The 21,820-nt window shown below is 44.8% G+C and overlaps 1 protein-coding gene across 1 annotated transcript in view; it reads right to left on the bottom strand.

Moving 5' to 3' along the window:
- Positions 1 to 21,820, bottom strand: part of aplp1 (amyloid beta (A4) precursor-like protein 1) — an 83,991-nt gene that overhangs the window by 25,776 nt on the left and 36,395 nt on the right. Inside the window, exon 2 of the mRNA XM_063016216.1 lies at positions 3,245 to 3,430. Within this exon, the coding sequence (XP_062872286.1) occupies positions 3,245 to 3,430 (186 nt within the window). The remainder of the gene's footprint in view (positions 1 to 3,244; positions 3,431 to 21,820) is intronic.

The raw sequence follows: 21,820 nt of genomic DNA on the forward strand, positions 1-21,820 counted from the left end.
CAATATCCCACAGATTCTCTATGGGGTTCAGGTCAGGAGAGTTGGCAGGCCAATTGAGCACAGTAATACCATGGTCAGTAAACCATTCACCAGTGGTTTTGGCACTGTGAGCAGGTGCCAGGTCGTGCCAAAAAATGAAATCTTCATCTCCATAAAGCTTTTCAGCAGATGGAAGCATGAAGTGCTCCAAAATCTCCTGATAGCTAGCTGCATTGACCCTGCCCTTGATAAAACACAGTGGACCAACACCAGCAGCTGACATGGCACCCCAGACCATCACTGACTGTGGGTACTTGACACTGGACTTCAGGCATTTTGGCATTTCCTTCTCCCCAGTCTTCCTCCAGACTCTGGCACCTTGATTTCCGAATGACATGCAAAATTTGCTTTAATCCGAAAACAGTACTTTGGACCACTGAGCAACAGTCCAGTGCTGCTTCTCTGTAGCCCAGGTCAGGCGCTTCTGCCGCTGTTTCTGGTTCAAAAGTGGCTTGACCTGGGGAATGCGGCACCTGTAGCCCATTTCCTGCACACGCCTGTGCACGGTGGCTCTGGATGTTTCTACTCCAGACTCAGTCCACTGCTTCCGCAGGTCCCCCAAGGTCTGGAATCGGCCCTTCTCCACAATCTTCCTCAGGGTCCGGTCACCTCTTCTCGTTGTGCAGTGTTTTCTGCCACACTTTTTCCTTCCCACAGACTTCCCACTGAGGTGCCTTGATACAGCACTCTGGGAACAGCCTATTCGTTCAGAAATTTCTTTCTGTGTCTTACCCTCTTGCTTGAGGGTGTCAATGATGGCCTTCTGGACAGCAGTCAGGTCGGCAGTCTTACCCATGATTGCAGTTTTGAGTAATGAACCAGGCTGGGAGTTTTTAAAAGCCTCAGGAATCTTTTGCAGGTGTTTAGAGTTAATTCGTTGATTCAGATGATTAGGTTAATAGCTCGTTTAGAGAACCTTTTCATGATATGCTAATTTTTTGAGATAGGAATTTTGGGTTTTCATGAGCTGTATGCCAAAATCATCAGTATTAAAACAATAAAAGACCTGAAATATTTCAGTTGGTGTGCAATGAATCTAAAATATATGAAAGTTTAATTTTTATCATTACATTATGGAAAATAATGAACTTTATCACAATATGCTAATTTTTTGAGAAGGACCTGTATATACTCAAAATTATTGGAACACCTCTATTATTATGTTCATGTGTTACAGCCACAACAATCGCTAACTACGTATATAATTATAACTATATATATAATTATAACTATATATATATACATATATATATATATATATATATATATATATATGTAGTCAAAAGTATTGGGACACCTCTTCTAGGAATGCCCTTTCCTGTTCCAGCATGTCTGCGCCCATGTGCACAAAGCGAGCTCTATAAGGAAAATAAGAAAAGATGAATGAGCACAAATTCAGGGGTTTCAACCAGCAACCTTCTGATTACTGGTACAGTATCTCGTTTTGTATAAATAACATCATGAAGGAACACAGCAGTCTATTCCGCTAGCCCAACACCGCTAACAGTGGCTGTCCGGGCTTCTACACAGACCTGATTGGCTGTGTCTGAGGGGGAGGTGGTCGAAGCCCTGAGATGGATCACCCGCCCGTCCAAGGCTTTCCTGCCCACTGCCGATGCACCAGAACACGAACGATACACACGACCGTAAGGAGAAGATAAAACAAGCCCCATCACTCCCTAATTCCACAATACGAGATCAGGCCAGAGCACAAATCTGATTAAAGGGTAGAAAACGCTGCAGCGGAACAATATGCCGCCCCCCGAGGGGCGCACGGCAAACACATCCCGCCCGCTGATTGATGGCGAAAATCATCCCCATTTTATTGCTCGGCTAATTCTGCACCAGAACGAGAAATACGCTCTGTGCTGAAAGGCCAAACACTCTCAGATATTGAAGTACCTTCTCTCTCATCTCTCTCGCTCTCCTTTTTCGGTTGCATTTATCCCCTTTTGCTCCCGAATTAGTCGTATCCAATTCCCAACTGTAATTCCTTTGCCGCTTGCACCACCTCCTTTTAGGCCGGGGAGAGTCCCAGACCTGCGTGCTGATAGAAACGATGTGAATTCCTCACCACTCAGGCAGGCGCCCCGAAGAGAAACCTTCACTCGTGTCTGTGGGACACCCGACCAGGTCGGTAGCACCACTGAGATCTGAATCGGAGAGCCTGAACGCTCCACAGTGGTGAGCTTACATAGTAAAGCACTGGCAGCTTCAAGACTCGGTCTGTCTGGTCTGTCGTACATCGGATTTTAAATGCTTCAGCCAAACACGTTGCTTAGAAATGCATAAAATCGACAGTATAATATGTCCATAATGTGTGGCAACAGTTTAGGGAAGGCCCTTTTATTGTTGAGCATGTATATGTACACACTAATCAGTCATAACATTATAACCTCCACCTTGTTTCTACACTCACTGTCCCGTTTATCAGCTCCACTTACCATATAGAAGCACTTTGTAGTTCTACAATTACTGACTGTAGTCCATCTGTTTCTCTGCATGCTTTGTTAACCCCCTTTCATGCTGTTCTTCAATGGTCAGGACCCCCACAGGACCACCACAGAGCAGGTATTATTTAGGTGGTGGATCATTCTCAGCACTGCAGTGACACTGACATGGTGATGGTGTGTTGGTGTGTGTTGTGCTGGTATGAGTGGATCAGACACAGCAGCGCTGCTGGACTGAGAATAGTCCACCAACCGAAAATATCCAGCCAACAGCGCCCCGTGGGCAGCGTCCTGTGACCACTGATGAAGGTCTAGAAGATGACCGACTCAAACAGCAGCAATAGATGAGCGATCGTCTCTGACTTTACATCTACAAGGTGGAGCAACTAGGTAGGAGTGTCTAGTAGAGTGGACAGTGAGTGGACACGGTATTTACGCCCCTGACTTGAAGACATGATTCAATGTGTGTGATAGACAAATAAACTCCAGGGACGTGCACAGAGCCCCAACATTAACACCAATGAGCACTGGAAGGATGACTGTGAGACAGACGTACTTGTATAACCTGACCCCACCCAGCATTTTAAGGGATCTAAGAATTTAGACGTACCCTCTTCTCGCGAGTGTAGGATGAAGTAAAATGCGTCTATATAGAGAGATCACTGGGTTTTTAGACACACCCTGTGTGTGTGTGTGAGTGTGTGTGAGTGTGTGTGTGTGTGTGTGTGTGAGAGTGTGTGTGTGTGTGACCTTACCTCTTGGCAGTAGGACAGAATCTTGCTGGGTTGGGTGAAACATCCCTGACGACCTTGCGGATCCGGTTCCCACTGAGCCGTGCCGGTGTTCAGGTGCAGAAGCTGGCGACCGCAGAACATGGCGATCTGAGGTTCCACCACCAGGGGGCCTCCCGCCGGCCCGTTCACCTCGGTCATAGCCGAACCCTGAGAAACACACACACACACACACACACGTGTACGTCAATAAAAATGCAATTTATTATACAGAGCAATTCATTACGTACTCCTACACTAGGGTCAAAAGTATTCGGACACCTGACCATGACCTGGCTGGATGACCCATTTCATCCCAAATGCAACTGAAACAGACCCAGCCCCAGTTGATGTTCCGGTTCATTCCAAAGCTGTACAGTGGGGATCGAGGAGCCCGTAGCAGCCGTTGTCCCTCCCCCTAAGAGAAAACAGCCAATCGTGTGTCTGTATGGGGGCCCGGCTGGCTGATAGCAGGGTTGAGATTCAAACTCATGAGCTCAAGATCTCAGTACTGGTGGGTTGGCGTGTTTTACCGCTGCGTCATTTAGCAGATACTTTTGATTATACACAGCGACTTACAGTTATGACTGAATATTACTTGAGCAATTAAGGGTTAAAGGCTTTGCTCAGGGGTCCAACAGTGGCAATTTGAACCAGCAACCATCTGCCTGATCATTCTTCTATGTATCTACAACCCCAATTCCAATGAAGTTGGGACGTTGTGTAAAACATAAATAAAAACAGAATACGATGATTTGCAAATCATTTTCAACCCATATTCAATTGAATACACTACAAAGACGAGATATTTAATGTTCACACGGATAAACTTTATTGTTTTTTTGCAAATATTCACTCATTTTGAATTTGATGCCTGCAACACATTCCAAAGAAGTTGGGACAGGGGCAATAAAAGATTGGAAAAGTTGAGGAATGCACAAAAAACACCTGTTTGGAACATTCCACAGGTGAACAGGTTAATTGAAAACAGGTAAATGTCATGATTGGGTATAAAGGGAGCCTCCCCGAAAGGCTCAGTCGTTCACAAGCAAGGGTCACCACTTTTTGAACAACTGCGTGAGCAAATAGTCCAACAGTTTAAGAACAACGTTTCTCAAAGTGCAATTGCAAGGAATTTAGGGATTTCCTCATCTACAGTCCATAATATCATCAAAAGATTCAGAGAATCTGGAGAAATCTGTGCGAGTAAGCGGCAAGGCCAAAAACCAACATTGAATGCCCGTGACCTTCGATCCCTCAGGCGGCACTGCATTAAAAACCCACATCATTCTGTAATGGATATTACCACATGGGCTCAGGAACACTTCAGAAAACCATCGTCAGTGAACACAGTTCGTCGCTCCATCTACAAGTGCAAGTTAAAACTCCACCATGCAAAGCAAAAGCCATATATCAACAACACCCAGAAACGCCGCCAGCTTCTCTGGGCCCGAGCTCATCTGAGATGGACCGACGCAAAGTGGAAAAGTGTCCTGTGGTCTGACGAGTCCACATTTTAAATTGTTTTTGGAAATCATGGACGTCGTGTCCTCCGGGTCAAAGAGGAAAAGGACTGTCCGGATTGTTACATTTACATTTTCAGCATTTAGCAGACGCTTTTTATCCAAAGCGACTTACACAAAGAGCTCAACACGATGAGCAATTGAGGGTTAAGGGCCTTGCTCAGGGACCCAACAGTGGCAACTTGGTGGTGGAGGGGCTTTAACCGGCAACCTTCTGTTTACTAGTCCAGTACCTTAACCACTGAGCTATCACTGGATCCCGCGTTGTTATCAGCGCAAAGTTCAAAAGCCAGCATCTCTGATGGTATGGGGGTGTGTTAGTGCCCATGGCATGGGTAACTTGCACATCTGTGAAGGCACCATTAATGCTGAAAGGTACATACAGGTTTTGGAGCAACATATGCTGACATCCAAGCAACGTCTTTTTCAGGGACGTCCCTGCTTATTTCAGCAAGACGATGCCAAGCCACCTTCTGCACGTGTTACAACAGCGTGGCTTCGTAGTAAACGAGTGCGGGTACTAGACTGGCCTCCCATTGAAAATGTGTGGCGCATTATGAAGCGCAAAATACGACAACGGAGACCCCGGACTGTTGAGCAACTGAAGTTGTACATCAAGCAAGAATGGGAAAAAATTCCACCTACAAAGCTTCAACAATTAGTGTCCTCAGGTCCCAAACGCTTACTGAGTGTTGTTAAAAGGAAAGGTGATGTAACACAGTGGTAAACATGCCCCTGTCCCAACTTCTTTGGAACGTGCTGCAGGCATCAAATTCAAAATGAGTGAATATTTGCAAAAAACAATAAAGTTTATCCGTGTGAACATTAAATATCTTGTCTTTGCAGTGTATTCAATTGAATATGGGTTGAAAAGGATTTGCAAATCATCCTATTCTGTTTTTATTTATGTTTTACACAACGTCCCAACTTCATTGGAATTGGGGTTGTAAATGCCTCCCTTTAATATCACTGGTTCCACTTGTTATTTATTTATTTACATATTTTATTATTGTGGCTGTATTCTTTGTCTTGCTGCTTCTCCTCCCCCCTCTTGTCTGTAGGAAGGCGGTATCGATCTGGGACGCGTTCCTCGCCCCCGAGCGAGCGCTCATGGGACTACGGCCCAGCAGGAAGTGAACAGTGAACAGTGAACAGTGAGCCTAAGCTGCAGTCAGGTGTTAATTAATACACACTAATAAAGAAGAATAAAAGAGAGCAGAGACTAAAGACCTGGTGTTAATTGATTAGTTCTGTCTGATCTGTTGGGTCTGACTCCCCGGTTTTGAACACGAGGTCTGATCGATTATTGTGGCTGAACTGTTAGCTGTTTACTTGGCTAGGGTAAAATTTTCAGTTGGGTTAAATGGTTAGTGATTAATTAAGCTTGACTAGTTAGCACTGTTTGATTAGTTTGCTCTGACCGAAGTTCACAGGAGTGAAATATTTGTAACATAAAGAGATGGAGTGTGTTTGTAGTGTGTATGCAATGTTTACGACTTGAGTATGCAACACGAACGCAGTGTGTATATGGAATCTTCATGTGCTGTGTACACAATGGGTATGTAGTGTGTATGTAGTGTATATGTAATATGTATGAAGTGTGTATGTAGTGTTTATGTTTTGTATGTATTGTTTATGCAATGTTTAGGCATTGTACATGCAGTGTGTATGTAGTAATTATGTAACATGTACAGTGTATCACAAAAGTGAGTACACCCCTCACATTTCTGCAGATATTTAAGTATATCTTTTCATGGGACAACACTGACAAAATGACACTTTGACACAATGAAAAGTAGTCTGTGTGCAGCTTATATAACAGTGTAAATTTATTCTTACCTCAAAATAACTCAATATACAGCCATTAATGTCTAAACAGCCGGCAACAAAAGTGAGTACACCCCTAAGAGACTACACCCCTAAATGTCCAAATTGAGCACTGCTTGTCATTTTCCCTCCAAAATGTCATGTGATTTGTTAGTGTTACTAGGTCTCAGGTGTGCATAGGGAGCAGGTGTGTTCAATTTAGTAGTACAGCTCTCACACTCTCTCATACTGGTCACTGAAAGTTCCAACATGGCACCTCATGGCAAAAAACTCTCTGAGGATCTTAAAAGACGAATTGTTGTGCTACATGAAGATGGCCAAGGCTACAAGAAGATTGCCAACACCCTGAAACTGAGCTGCAGCACAGTGGCCAAGATCATCCAGCGTTTTAAAAGAGCAGGGTCCACTCAAAACAGACCTCGCGTTGGTTGTCCAAAGAAGCTGAGTGCACGTGCTCAGCATCACATCCAACTGCTGTCTTTGAAAGATAGGCGCAAGAGTGCTGTCAGCATTGCTGCAGAGATTGAAAAGGTGGGGGGTCAGCCTGTCAGTGCTCAGACCATACGCCGCACACTACATCAAATTGGTCTGCATGGCTATCACCCCAGAAGGAAGCCTCTTCTGAAGTCTCTACACAAAAAAGCCCGCAAACAGTTTGCTGAAGACATGTCAACAAAGGACATGGATTACTGGAACCATGTCCTATGGTCTGATGAGACCAAGATTAATTTATTTGGTTCAGATGGTCTCAAGCATGTGTGGCGGCAATCAGGTGAGGAGTACAAAGATAAGTGTGTCATGCCTACAGTCAAGCATGGTGGTGGGAATGCCATGGTCTGGGGCTGCATGAGTGCAGCAGGTGTTGGGGAGTTACATTTCATTGAGGGACACATGAACTCCGATATGTACTGTGAAATACTGAAGCAGAGCATGATCCCCTCCCTCCGGAAACTGGGTCGCAGGGCAGTGTTCCAGCATGATAATGACCCCAAACACACCTCTAAGACGACCACTGCTTTATTGAAGAGGCTGAGGGTAAAGGTGATGGACTGGCCAAGCATGTCTCCAGACCTAAACCCAATAGAACATCTTTGGGGCATCCTCAAGCGGAAGGTGGAGGAGCGCAAAGTCTCGAATATCCGCCAGCTCCGTGATGTCGTCATGGAGGAGTGGAAAAGCATTCCAGTGGCAACCTGTGAAGCTCTGGTAAACTCCATGCCCAGGAGAGTTAAGGCAGTTCTGGGAAATAATGGTGGCCACACAAAATATTGACACTTCAGGAACTTTCACTAAGGGGTGTACTCACTTTTGTTGCCGGTGGTTTAGACATTAATGGCTGTATATTGAGTTATTTTGAGGGAAGAATAAATTTACACTGTTATATAAGCTGCACACAGACTACTTTTCATTGTGTCAAAGTGTCATTTTGTCAGTGTTGTCCCATGAAAAGATATACTTAAATATCTGCAGAAATGTGAGGGGTGTACTCACTTTTGTGATACACTGTATGTGGTGTGTAAGCACTATGTATGTAGTGTTTATGTAGTGTGTATGTAGTGTTTATGCAATGTTAAAGGCATTGTGCATGCAGTGTGTATGTAGTGTATATGTAATATCTATGCAGTGTGTACGTAGTGTATATGTGATATTCATGTGGTGTGTATGCAACATGTATATAATGTTTATGTAGTGTTTATGTATTGTTTATGCAATGTTTAGGCCTTGTGCATGCAGTGTGTACGTAGTGTATATGTGATATTCATGTGGTGTGTATGCAACATGTATATAATGTTTATGTAGTGTTTATGTATTGTTTATGCAATGTTTAGGCCTTGTGCATGTAGTGTGTATGTAGTGTGTATGTAATATGCATGCAGTGTGTACGTAGTGTATATGTAATCTGCATAGGGTGTATATGCAACATGTATGCAGTGTGTATGCATAGTTTATGTAGTGTTTATGTAATGTTTAGGCCTTGTGCATGCAGTGTGTATGTAGTGTGTATGTAATATGCATGCAGTGTGTACATAGTGTATATGTAATCTGCATGTGGTGTGTATGCAACATGTATGTAATGTTTATGTATTGTTTATGCAATGTTTAGGCATTGTGCATGCAGTAATCTGCATGCAGTGTATATGTATGCAATGTGTACACAGTGTGTATGCAATGTTTATGTGGTGTGCTTGTAGTGTGCATGCCAAGTGTATAAGGTAGTGTGTACGCAATTTGCATGCAGTATGTAAGCAATGTGTGTGCAGTGTGTGTGTAAGAGTGTGTTACTGACACACCCAGGTGACAAGGTTTTGTACAGTTCAGATAGTAAGCTGACAGCTGACTGATCCGGAAGCCTCGGTAGTCCAGACTTTCCTAAAGCGCCGAGTCAGTGTTTGTATAGGATGATTTCCCATGATGCACTGAGGGATGAGGTGTAAAGACAAGCACAAGAAGGCCCAGACAGGAATCCTCTAAAGGTATTAAGTTCAGCCTCCATTTGTAGGTTTATGAGGCATGCCCCACCGCCGCCGCTCGCTACTCTGAGGAGTAAACGCTGCCGTTACTGTAGGTCCGGACACGACGGCCTGAGATACAGAACTGATTACGTTCAAGATGCTGCATTGTCATTTCAGCTTTATACAAGTACATACTGAAGCAAAACAACGTTCCTCCAGGAATAAATACAAGAGAAATAGGGGGGAAGGGACTAAAAACAAGAGCAGTGTTGGCCAGTACATAGTATTGAGTAAAGGGAGGTAAAAAACATATTGTGATATACAGTTAGCAGTGTAATTAGCGACAATGCTGTTAAGAATTACTTTAATTACCTTTAATTACTATAAAGTAATTCAACAAAACAGTCACGCTTCGTTTTCTTTCTATCATTATCAGGCTCATATAGACCAACAGTCAGAGTGCAAGAACCATTAAATCAGGCGCTGAAGGACCACGAATCACACTGTCCACAGTTAAGCAAGCTTTACAGCACTAACACACTCACACACATCTAAGAGCAATTTCTTGCATCTCCAATTAAACTGACTGCATGTCTTTGGACTGTGGGAGGACACTGGAGTGCCCAGAGAGACACGGGGAGAACATGCAAACAGCACAGAAAGGACCCGGACCGCTCCACTTGAGGATCGCTGTGAGGCGACCCAATTCAATTCAATTCAAAGGTAGTTTTTATTGGCATGACAAATATGGACATTTTTCCTGCCAAAGCTTAGTTACAGATATATATATATATATATACAGTATATACTGTATATAGTGCAACAATAAAAATACTGACAGTGCCAAAAAAATATATAATATATATAAGCAGTAGTATTATATGTTTTATAATAAAATAAAATGAAAAGTAAATTATAAAATTATATAAACTTTAAAATACTCACTTTCTTAACCGTGAATCCAATCAGGGCCTATCCTAGCTTTTCAATGGGCGCAAGGCACACAGCAACACCCTGGACGGGGCGCCAGTCCATCTCAGGCAGACACACACACACACACATTCACCTACAGGGCAATTCAGTGTCTCCAATTAACCTGACTGCCTGAATGTTTTTGGACTGTGGGAGGAAACCGGAGCTTCCGGAAGAAACCCACACAGACACGGGAGAACATGCAAACTCCGCACAGAAAGGAGCCAGGACCTTCTTGCTGTGAGGTGACAGTGCTACCCACCGAGCCACCAAGCCGCCCTGGCATGACAAATATGGACAAATAGTAACAACAATAAAAAATAGAGAAAAATTATTATTATAATATAAGTATTAAATGTTTTATAATATTGTTCTATTATTCTATTATTATTCTATTATTATTATAGATTATCAATGATATTTTAAAATTATATAACGCAATGAAAATATAATTATATAGTATCATTATATTTATAATGTTATATTTATTATAGTTTATGCTTTAGTACTATACTACTACTATATTACTATATTTTTTATGAAACTATATATTATAGAACTATTAAAATATATATTATTAAAGAATAATGATTATATATTTAAAAATTGTAAAAAAACTTAAGATATATTATAAAATCATTAGATATAATTATATAATGTAATATTAAACATATTATTACATAACATTATTAACAGCAGTAATATTATAATATTAGATGCAAGTACACGTACGGTGTATGTTAATAAACGGAAGGTCCAGCACATCCCGGGGTTGATTTGTTTTAGATAATGCGCCGGTGTGATCTCGAGGGAGCCGGGCTAACATCACGCTACTCAGGCTAATCAAGCGTATCTAGTTGCTCAGCTAATGGCTAAATGGACGGCTTCTTTTCTTTTTTTATACAGAAGGAAAGTCGATGCTGCAGAGCCGACTTCCGGACATCTGAGAAGATAAATCTGCTCACCACCCACCCACCCCCGGTCCAAAGATTCCCCTCCACACACACACACACAGGGCAGGTCAATAATCAGGCTTGCTGCTGTATGCCAGCGTTTCTGATATCGATCGCTGTACATTAGGAGCCCTGAGGTCTGCCTTAATCATCACATGTGCACATGGAAGAAACACACACACACACACACACACACACACTGTTTCATATTACACAGGGTCAAGCACACAGATGTAACATGCAGTGCTTTTTATTCCCTTGTCACGCTGTACAATTCTGAACTTCGGCACAATACTATTACGGTCGATTACGTTTGCCAATCACCACTGAGAGCCGGGATCGAGTCTCAGCTGTGCTATCGGCCGGCTGGGCATCTCCACAGACATGAATAGCTGTGTCTAAGAGGAGTGATGCGCGAAAACCATGTGACAGATTGGCGCCGTCAAAGGTATTCCTGCTCTTCAAGATTGAGCGTTAAAATAAATACATATTTAAAGATGCTTTATTGTTGTAAGACCTGGATTAATTTGTATAATTGTAATATTTCTATATTTAAATACGTTTGAAATCACCACGTGACGCACGGCATCTTCTGCAGTGGTTCCACTCAGTGGTGGCTCGGTGGTTACCACACTGTACTACTGATCAGAAGGCTGAGGGTTCCAACACTAAGCTTAGACTGTCGGGTCACTAAGCAGGGTCATAAATCCTCATCCGACTGGACAGGATTCCGTTTCATTTAGATAAAAGCGTCTGCCAAACTTCTGAAGCACACCATCGCTGGACTGTGAGAGGTACAGTAGAAGCACACTGTGTGTATCTGACGCTGTATTACTACTGGTTGCTGGTTCAATCCCAGTTACTGCCAAGTTACCACTGTTGGACCCCTGAGCAAGACCCTTAACTCTCAATTGCTTGCATGGTATTCAGGCAAGACTGTAAGTCGCTTCGGATAATATAAATATTGACCTGTTTTTATTTCATGTTTACCAGGTGAACACCCCCTGTGCAAATCTGTAAAGCATGGTGAAGGATGTGGTTTGGTCTACATTTAAATTTTCAGCATTTAGCAGACGCCTTCATCCAAAGCGATATACACTACTGTGACAGTACACAGTCTAAGCAACTGAGGGTTAAGGGCCTTGCTCAAGGGCCCGACAACAGCAACCTGACAGTGGTGGGGCTTGAACCAGCTACCTTCTGATTACTGGTCTAGTACTTTAACCACTAGGCTACACCTGCCTACAACATTTTAGTTTATTCATTCATCCTGATGTCTGTTTTACCACGGCTTTGTTCTGGTCAGGGTCGTGATGACCCTGGACTGATTGCCAGTCCACCACTGGGCAGACACACACACACACACACACACACACACACATAAACAGGGCAATTTCCAGTAGTATGCAAAGAACATGCAAACTCCAGGCTGTCCGGCCAGGGAATCGAACCCAGAACCTTCTTACTGTGGGTCGATAGCACTACCCACTGCGCCCAGTTTAGCAATTTGGAAGGGAAATATTACTGCTACACCATATAACAGTGACAGTGGGATGGTGGGAGCCTAGTGGGTAGAGCTTTGGGCTATCAATCAGAAGATTATCGGTTCACATCCAGGCTCTGCTATGCAGCCACGCCACTGTTGGGTCCTTGAGCAAGGTCCTTAAACCGGTGTGCTCAACACTTGTACACTTGTACTGGATTAATCAGTTGGTCCTGGTCTTTACATTTACATTTTCAGCATTTAGCAGACGCTTTATCCAAAGCCACTACAGTATACAGTATACCCTTAATTGAGGGTTAAGGGCCTTGCTCAAGGGCCCAACTGTGGTAACCTGGCAGTGGTGGGGTTTAAACCAACGACCTTCTACTTACTAGTCCAGTACCTTAACCGCTACCCTACAACTGCCCTTTAAACTGTCTTTAAACTGCTGATAGGTGGAATCAGGTGAAGCTCCTGCCTGATTTGTATAAAAACCATCACATTTGAGCTGAATCAGAATGCTGACTGTGAGTCAAGCCTGTCCTGCATTTCTAGAATAATCTGTATCTGTATCTGCATTCGTTCCAAGTCTAATTCCATCGTTACAGGTCACGTAATTACATTTTACACAAACAATAACGCTAGTCATCTCATTTTTATCTAACGCAGTAATAAAAACGATCGATCTGATGAGCTCTGTGAATCAGGAACAACATGTTCCCCCCGCCACGTGCAGTCACACAATAATATTATATTATTATATTATTTTGAACATCAGCACACATAATAAACTATTCGAATAATATCATCAGCCGGCCTATTTTACGCCTCATTGCCTACACGTTAGCAATTTTAATCAATGGATCTGATTTTCATTTTCAAAGTGTTGAACATACACCGATCAGCCATAACATTAAAACCCCCTCTTTGTTTACTCACTGTCCATTTTATCAGCTTGTTGTAGTTCTACAATTACTGACTGTAGTCCATCTGTTTATTGCTTTGTTGGACCCCTATCACCCCGTTCTTCAATGGTCAGGACCCCCACAGGACCACCACAGAGCAGGTATTATTTAGGTGGTGGATCATTCTCAGCACTGCAGTGACACTGACATGGTGGTGGTGTGTTAGTGGGTGTTGTGCTGGTATGAGTGGATCAGACACAGCAGCGTTGCTGGAGTTTTTAAACACCTCACTGTCACTGCTGGACTGAGAATAGTCCACCAACCAAAAATATCCAGCCAGCAGCGCCCCGTGGGCAGCGTCCTGTGACCACTGATGAAGGTCTAGAAGATGACCGACTCAAACAGCAGCAATAGATGAGCGATCGTCTCTGACTTTACATCTACAAAGTGGACCAACTAGGTAGGAGTGTCTGATAGAGTGGACAGTGAGTGGACACGGTATTTAAAAACTCCAGCAGCGCTGCTGCTAAATAATACCTGCTCTGTGGTGGTCCTGTGGGGGTCCTGACCATTGAGGAACAGCATGAAAGGGGGCTAACAAAGCATGCAGAGAAACAGATGGACTACAGTCAGTAATTGTAGAACTACAAAGTGCTTCTATATGGTAAGTGGAGCTGATAAAATGGACAGTGAGTGTAGAAACAAGGAGGTGGTTTTAATGTTATGGCTGATCGGTGTACAACTTTGTTCCTATTTAACTGGATATTTTACTGCAGCATTTCTTCCTTCTCTGCAGAGTGAAATTGATTATTTCTGTCGCTCAGCACGGAGAAATTAATTCTAAGCCGTCTGACTTTTGGACACGACGATCCTCGTATTCTCATGCAGAGGGACAAAGAGTCGCTCAGCAATCTGTTCGCCACCGTCCGTCTGTCCTCCTCCTCCAGATCTGCTTGGTTTACCATGTAGAACACGCTGTATCCTCCCCACGGGCGCCGGTGAGAATGAAATCCTAACGCTTATATAGCGATGACGCATGTTCCATTGTGCAGAGATATGCAGAAAAACATCGGCCGCACGTCCAGCCCGACAGAAGACACCTTCATCATCATCACCCCTAAACCAAGGTCATGATGTAGTGAATCATCAAATCTGAAGTTTCTGAACTTCATTGATGAGGACGTAATGATCCTCGCCTCCAGCATCGGTCTGTCCACTGGTGTACACTTAGGTTTCTCCCAATCTAGACCTATTCTACGTCCTGATCGCATTTCACCCGCAGGAGAGCCGTAACTAACACGTGACCACTTCTTTTCACCTGCAAGAGGCAGGAGATTTGTACATGGAGATCCGTATCGCGCACGGAGAGTTATCGTCCACTATTAGCTAGAGGAGATCGTAACTGCAGTGGTCGTGAGGAATCGCTCCGACCCTCCCTCCCTTGGACAAGCCGAGTACTGTCTGTATAATCATTTTCCAACAGCAGATTTTCTTCCTGACCTTGGCAAAAACCCAAACAATTGAACATTTGTTCCATGTACTTTGTATCTCAGAACTAGAAGCTTAGAAGTAGCTTTACCCACCTACATTCTTTCCGGTTAGATGAAGACCCACCCACCCACACATAGCCCGGTCCCCACCCTGCAGATACGGTGGCCAATTTGTATCTGCTGCAGGCACTGCCAATTATGCCCTCCAGATGGCGTCCAGCCGTCCGGTGGCAACACCGAGCCTCGAACCCGGGAGTTCAGAAACTCGGCGCTGGTGCGTCAGCGGAATATCCCGCTGCGCCACCTGGGCGCAGATAAATCTGTGATCTTTGAAAAATGAGTATTAATTAATTATAAATGAAGCCCATTTACCCATGAATTTAGTACGGCCCGAGATATGAAGCATGAGTGCAGCTGTATAATAACAAACGCAGGCGACACGGTGGCTCGGTGGTATTAATGCAGCATGGCTGAACATCCGTGTAAATAATCCATATTATGAACAAGCCAGAATAATTGGATCGATAGACTTCTTTAAGTTTTGAGTACAGTGTAAAACACTGAGCTTTATCAGTTGTATGAACCAACCTTCGAGTCTGATCGTACAGTCCATAAAATGTTGAAAAATGTAGTTATTTACTATAAGAAGTATTAAGGAATGCCAGTCGTAACACCCACACGCGGCCGCACCAGTGCGTCACGGTCACCGCCTGGCCTCGACTGTACACGCCTCATTATGCATTCAGCACTAGAACTCACCCCCTTCTGTCGTCCTGTTGCAGGATGAGCTCATGCCCCGATGACGTAACCGCGGATCCCTGCCGAGTAAGCAAGCGAGGGCGAGGGGGGTGACGTTATCCTGTCATGTGTCACAAATCTCTGGACCCATCCAGCCCTTTTTAATCAGGACCCCCGCTAATAAATAATACAACCCTTGTGTGTGTGTGTGTGTGTGTGTGTGTGTGTGTGTGTACACTTCAGTCCACCTTCGTTCGGTACAGAGATGATCTCATGCACCGTGTGTCATTACAGACAGGCGCTGTCAGTGCTGAACATGCTGAAATACCATCCAGCGTCCCAACAAACCCGAGGAGACAGCCCTGACTTATTAGTTCCCAGACCTTGTCCCATTAGGCACATATTCGGATATACTCAATTCCCCCTGCACCTTTGCTTCCTCTGACACCTCCGTTCCAGTATATTCTTCATTGGGGACAGTGCTGGGACAGTGGTAGCCTAGTCGGTAGAGCTTTGGACTATTAATTGATAGGTTGAGAGTTTGAATCCCAGCTTTTCCATGCAGCCACTGTTGGGCCCTTGAGCAAGGCCCTTAACCCTCTCTGCTCCAGGGGTGCCATACAATGGCTGACCCTGCACTTCTGCAAAGAAAGAATTTCATTGTACTGTACACCTTTATATATAAATAAATATCTCTCCTAAATTCTTCCAACGCTCGTGCTGGTGCCTCGACCAATTCTGCCCCCTTTGCATCAGACTCGGCCAATCGTAGTCCACGGGACGGCTAAGGGCGTCAGATCGCTGTACTGTTCACACTACATGACTTGATCTCCTGTAAACGAGAGTCTAAAAGACTGATCAGGGCTTTGGGTGCACCATCTTACACCATTTTTCACCAGGAGGAATCACAGACGAGTCCTTTTGGTCTCCGAAATACGTACTGTGACAAGATACCATAAGTAAAATGTGAGGGTTTTTTTCTCTTTAGGAAATAATCCGTGTTGTTTGTGTGCTGATATGCAGCGAAAACAAAACAAAACAAGGGGAACAAAGAAAAGAATTATGGGTGAAGAAGTGGAGACAGTCTGAGGCGAATAAATATTTTTGGAATTAAATCGCAGGTATCATGGCTTGGTGGACGATAAATTCACAGCCATGAAAATCGCATCACGGACCGTGAAACGTCTCACGTTTACCGGTTAATCTGCACTATGAGGCGTCCTAGCAATCCTACGGCAATTCAGTTAGCAATCGATTAGTCAAGACGTCCAAGATGTCGAAGTAAAGCAGCTAAAAACACGACTCAAGTAACTGACTCTGGAAAACTAACAACCAATTCTGTGGACGCAGAGAGGGGTCAAAATACGGATGAGAATTTTTGTCTTTGAGTCAGAACATGAAGCCTCGCACCGTCGCTGGATGTTCTGGGTTTACGCTCATCTATTAAGGTAGCTGTGCTGTGTATCGTAGCTTCTATTTATTCTATCATAATGCATTCTGGTTTATGCTTGTTGATGTTTAGAAGCTCATCCCCCTGGTTTCCCATCACTCACTATCTTGCGTTTCCATTGGCTGGAGCTCGATGCCACACTCACTGCCAGTGAGGCGCTGACAGGTCCGGATATTTAGCACGCTGGATATTTGTCGGCGAGGCTCTTGGATCGTGTATTTAAACAGTACGGCCAATTTTCCGGCAAGCAGAAAATCAGTGTGAACCAGGCATAATGCAGCTGAGAAATTCAATGTAGTTTTTAACGGGCGGGGTCAAACCAGCCGCGCCGTCAATCGTAACTACCAATACCAGTTTATGAGGCCATCCTACAAAGTTAGATCCCAATACGACATTTTCAACACCATTAAAATAATAATCCAAGCTGCTGTATGTATATTTTTGACCTGGCAGATTTCAAATTCACAAAACGTCGCCTATAACACCGGCAGGGGCGTAACCATTCGCCGAAATGGTTGTGCGTTCATGTTTGTAGCACAGATGGTCTGACAGTGGGTGGCTGCCCAGTTCTCCTCACCCTCAACCTTCCTGCTCGCTCTCTCTCCTTTCCGAATTTCATTCTTCCCTCCTGGTTCTCAATCTGTGTCCCTCACGCTCCCTCTTTCACACCCTCCCTCCCCCGCTCCCCGCCCCCGAGTGCTGACGGCGCTGCGGAGACCGCCTCGCATCTATCATCGTAATCACATCAATTAATTATTCAGCGCTCGGCTTCGTTTGCCTGCCGGGCCTCGATTAAAAGCTGCAGCGGGGCCCGATGAAAGGGATCGGAGCTGGGGTTCGGTCCGCCCCCTCGGCGCCCCCCTGTTAATTACTCACCGTGCGTTAATTGCACTTTCTAATTAGAGCTAACGTAAGAGCCGCCGGCGAGACATCGGTTCCAGTTCCTGCGCACTCATAAGAGCTCGTGTGTACTCGTCACAACATGTTCAGAGACTCGGAGTATTGACCCGGTCAGGGTCAGAAAGCTTTGTGAGGCTACTCTCAATCCTATCAGATCACATGAGCCCGACCGGCTGGATGGACGGGGCAGCAGATTGCGGATGACTCCCATGTGACAGCACCTGGACTCCAGAAAACCTCGTGATCTCTCTACACAGACGCATTTTACGTCATCCTACACTCCCAAGAAGAAGGCATTAAAATGCTCCCACTGAGATGCCTTTTTTCTAAGTGTTAATCTGACTGAACAATCTGATAATCTTTCCTGGGCTAAAGGAGCAGCATTGGACTGGGACTGGGATTGTAAATTGGTGCATTGGTGGATTGAGTAGCTGGCGTGCTAAGTAAGGTTGCAGTTCTATCCACCACTCTTCTTTATTAACAGAGCCATAAACTTCGTATTTAGTGTTTACTCCTGGGTTTGATTCCCAGGTAGAGCGATCTGGGTCCTTTCTGAGTGGAGTTTGCATGTTCGCCCAGTGTCTGTGTGAGCACCCCTTTGTGGAAGCTTTACGTTACACCTAGTAAACCACAGCGGGACCAGATTGCCACCGTTTTTATTAAATAATTATATTTCCTTTGACATCGTTTGTGCTGCCTGGGTCGCGTGGACAAAATGTGGGTCACTTTTTACAGACCCTGTTTATCGTCCAAGGGTGCAATCGCGTTCTTAGAAACATGTCCATATACTTTTGGCCACACAGTGTGTCTTGTATATGCCTAAATATTACAGAAATGCATTTTAGCCTCTGTATAACCGCACACTGCTGCGAATTCCATCCTTATTTAGTGTTGGTTAAGTCATTTTCCTTCCCAATAGCCCAAAGGTACTGATTATAGACTGGGAAGGCCAGGCTTGACATTCCAATTCATCCCAAAGGTGTTCATAGACCTGAAATACTACTAATTACTAACTAGAAGACCATACTGTCTATTTATTTAGAGCTAAAGGAGCAGCACCAGAGTGTGACTGTAAGTTGGTGCAATGGTGGATAGAGTAGCTGGTGTGCCGAGTGTGATTGGGGTTCTACCTAGCGCTCTCCCTTATTAAAATAGCCACAGACTCTCTGTTTTGTGCCAGTTAGGTCATTTTTCTTCCCAATAGCCCAAAGGTACTGATTATAGACTGGGAAAAAACAGCTTGGCATTCCAATTCATCCCAAAGTTGTTCATAGACCTGTTAGTAATGAGTGTGGCTGAAATACTACTAAATACTAATCAGAATACAGCATTTTCAGCCATATGTTTTATGTTTTTGCCTGGGTAAATCACCTCAACAATTCACCGTGTAGCTGCTGCTAGCGATAGCGCATCACACGCCGTGGATGCGTCAGCAGCGTAGGAGAGAGCAGAGCTCGATCGCAGTGCAGAGGAGGAATGAGTTTGCTAAAACAGGAAGTGTGAGAGCAGCAATGTGGGAGAATCCAGACTCGTGATACGCTAAGAAAAATGAGAATGCGCTGGTGACTACCTGCAGAAATATACGCAGTGGTGAGGAAGGTAATTTCCTCCATGGTTGCTCAGTCCTCAATCTAAAACCATCTCACCATCAAAGTCAAGCAGTCACCTTTAAGTTTCAATAGAAACACTATGCATCAGGGACTGGGCGCCCCCTAGTGAGCACAATCGGCAGTGCCTGCAGCAGACAAAACTGGCCACTAGTCTGCTGGGTGGGAAAATATCGGACTAAAAAAGGGGGCGGGGTCTTCGACACCGTGTTAGAACCCTGGTTAGTAACCTGAGGTGCCGGTACAGAAGTACTGTAGAGTAATGTGGAGATCAGTGCGTGACTCTCCATGCGCAAGACCGGTCTCACACAAGAAACCACCGAAGTACAGGCGAATAAGAAGGGGTCGAAGGGAACGTGTGCCAGGCAAATATACCCCCCTCAGACGCGATCAGGGTCCCCAACAGCGAAAGGCGATCACATTGTTTAAAAAGTTGTTTAAATACATACTAAAAAGCCAAAAGTATGTGGACACCCTTTCCAGTTATTGAGCCCACGTTTCAACAACGCCAACAACACCCAACGCTTGTAGCAACAGTCTGAAAAGGCTGTTTCCTTTGTACAGATTCGTAAAGATGACGATGAGATGACGTGGCGAGTCTGCTGAAAAGACCTCCCGAATTCCCCGACTTGGATACAGCATGGGGATACGAACCCCCGCACACCTGCCACGCCCGTTTTTTTGCCCCATTCACTTCCATTCATTTTTGAAATTTCGAGATATCAACGCCGTTCCAGCTCTAAACTGTACCGCCCATTAAAGACACCACGACTTGGAAACAGCATTTGGATACGCACCCCCGGCCACCCGCTGCACTGCAAACACACTCGCATTTTCTCCAGGAAATGCACATCTCTGGTTATTTGATACTGTTTGTTGGGTTATTTGTTCCCACTCGTTTGAAAGCGCTTCGTGAAGTCCGGCGCTGATGTTAAACGAAAAGGTCAAAGGTGTCGAATGGGGTTGAAGTCGGGGCGTGGTGGCATGGTGGGTAGCACTGTCGCCTCACAGTAAGAAGCTCCTGGGTTTGATTACCAGGTAGAGCGGTCTCTGTGTGAAGTTTGCATGTTCTCCCCATGTCTGTGTGAGCTCCCCCTTGTGGAGGCTTTACGTATAACAAAGTGGAAGCGATTGGGAACGACAGCAACTCGAAGTGGTACCACGTAAAATGACGAGCGGGGTCGGCGGATGCTGAGGCACATAGTTACAGACCTCCAAACTTCATGTGGCCTTCAGATTAGCTCAAGAACAGTGTGTAGAGCTTCATGGAATGGGTTTCCATGGCCGAGCAGCTGCATCCAAGCCTTTCATCACCAAGCGCAATGCAAAGCGTCAGATGCGGTGATGTAAAGCACGCCGCCACTGGACTCTACAGCAGTGGAGACGTGTTCTCTGGAGTGACGAATCACGCTTCTCCGTCTGGCGATCCGATGGATGAGTCTGGGTTTGGCGGTTGCCAGGAGAACGGTACCTGTCTGACCGTATTGTGCCGAGTGTAAAGTGTGGTGGAGGGGGGATTATGGTGTGGGGTTGTTTTTCAGGAGTTGGGCTCGGCCCCTTAGTTCCAGTGAAAGGAACTCTTAATGCTTCAGCATACCAACAGATTCTGGACAATTTCACGCTCCTAACTTTGTAGAAACAGTTTGGGGATGGGCCCTTCCTGTTCCAACATGACTGCGCACCAGTGCACAAAGCACAAGGACCATAAAGACGTGGATGAGCGAGTTTGGTGTGGAAGAACTTGACTGGCCTGCACAGAGTCCTGACCTTAACCTGATAGAACACCTTTGGGATGAATTAGAGTGGACACTGTGAGCCAGGCCTTCTCGTCCAACATCAGTGCCTGACCTCACAAATGCACTTCTGGAAGAATGGTCAAAAATTCCCATAAACACACTCCTAAACCTTGTGGAAAGCCTTCCCAGAAGAGTTGAAGCTGTTATAGCTGCAAAGGGTGAGCCCACATCATATTAAACCCTGTGGATTAAGAATGGGAGTCACTCAAGTTCATATGTGTGAGAAGGCAGACGAGCGAATACTTTTGGCCACGCCGCGTGTCCTGTATACGCGTGAATAATAAACGAATGCATTTCCAGCCTCTGTATAACCCAACACTGCGGCGAATTCCATCCGTAACACCTTACAATCGCCCGTCCTCGTTCCCAGATTGCCTCTCCGCCGCTCAATCCTGTCCATTCATTTCTGCTCCCCAAACGCGATCCGCTTCCTTTTTATAGACATAATTACGAACACATAAAGG

This window comes from Trichomycterus rosablanca, chromosome 20 (genome assembly GCF_030014385.1).
Source record: "Trichomycterus rosablanca isolate fTriRos1 chromosome 20, fTriRos1.hap1, whole genome shotgun sequence".
In the NCBI taxonomy this organism is placed as follows: Eukaryota; Metazoa; Chordata; class Actinopteri; order Siluriformes; family Trichomycteridae; genus Trichomycterus; species Trichomycterus rosablanca.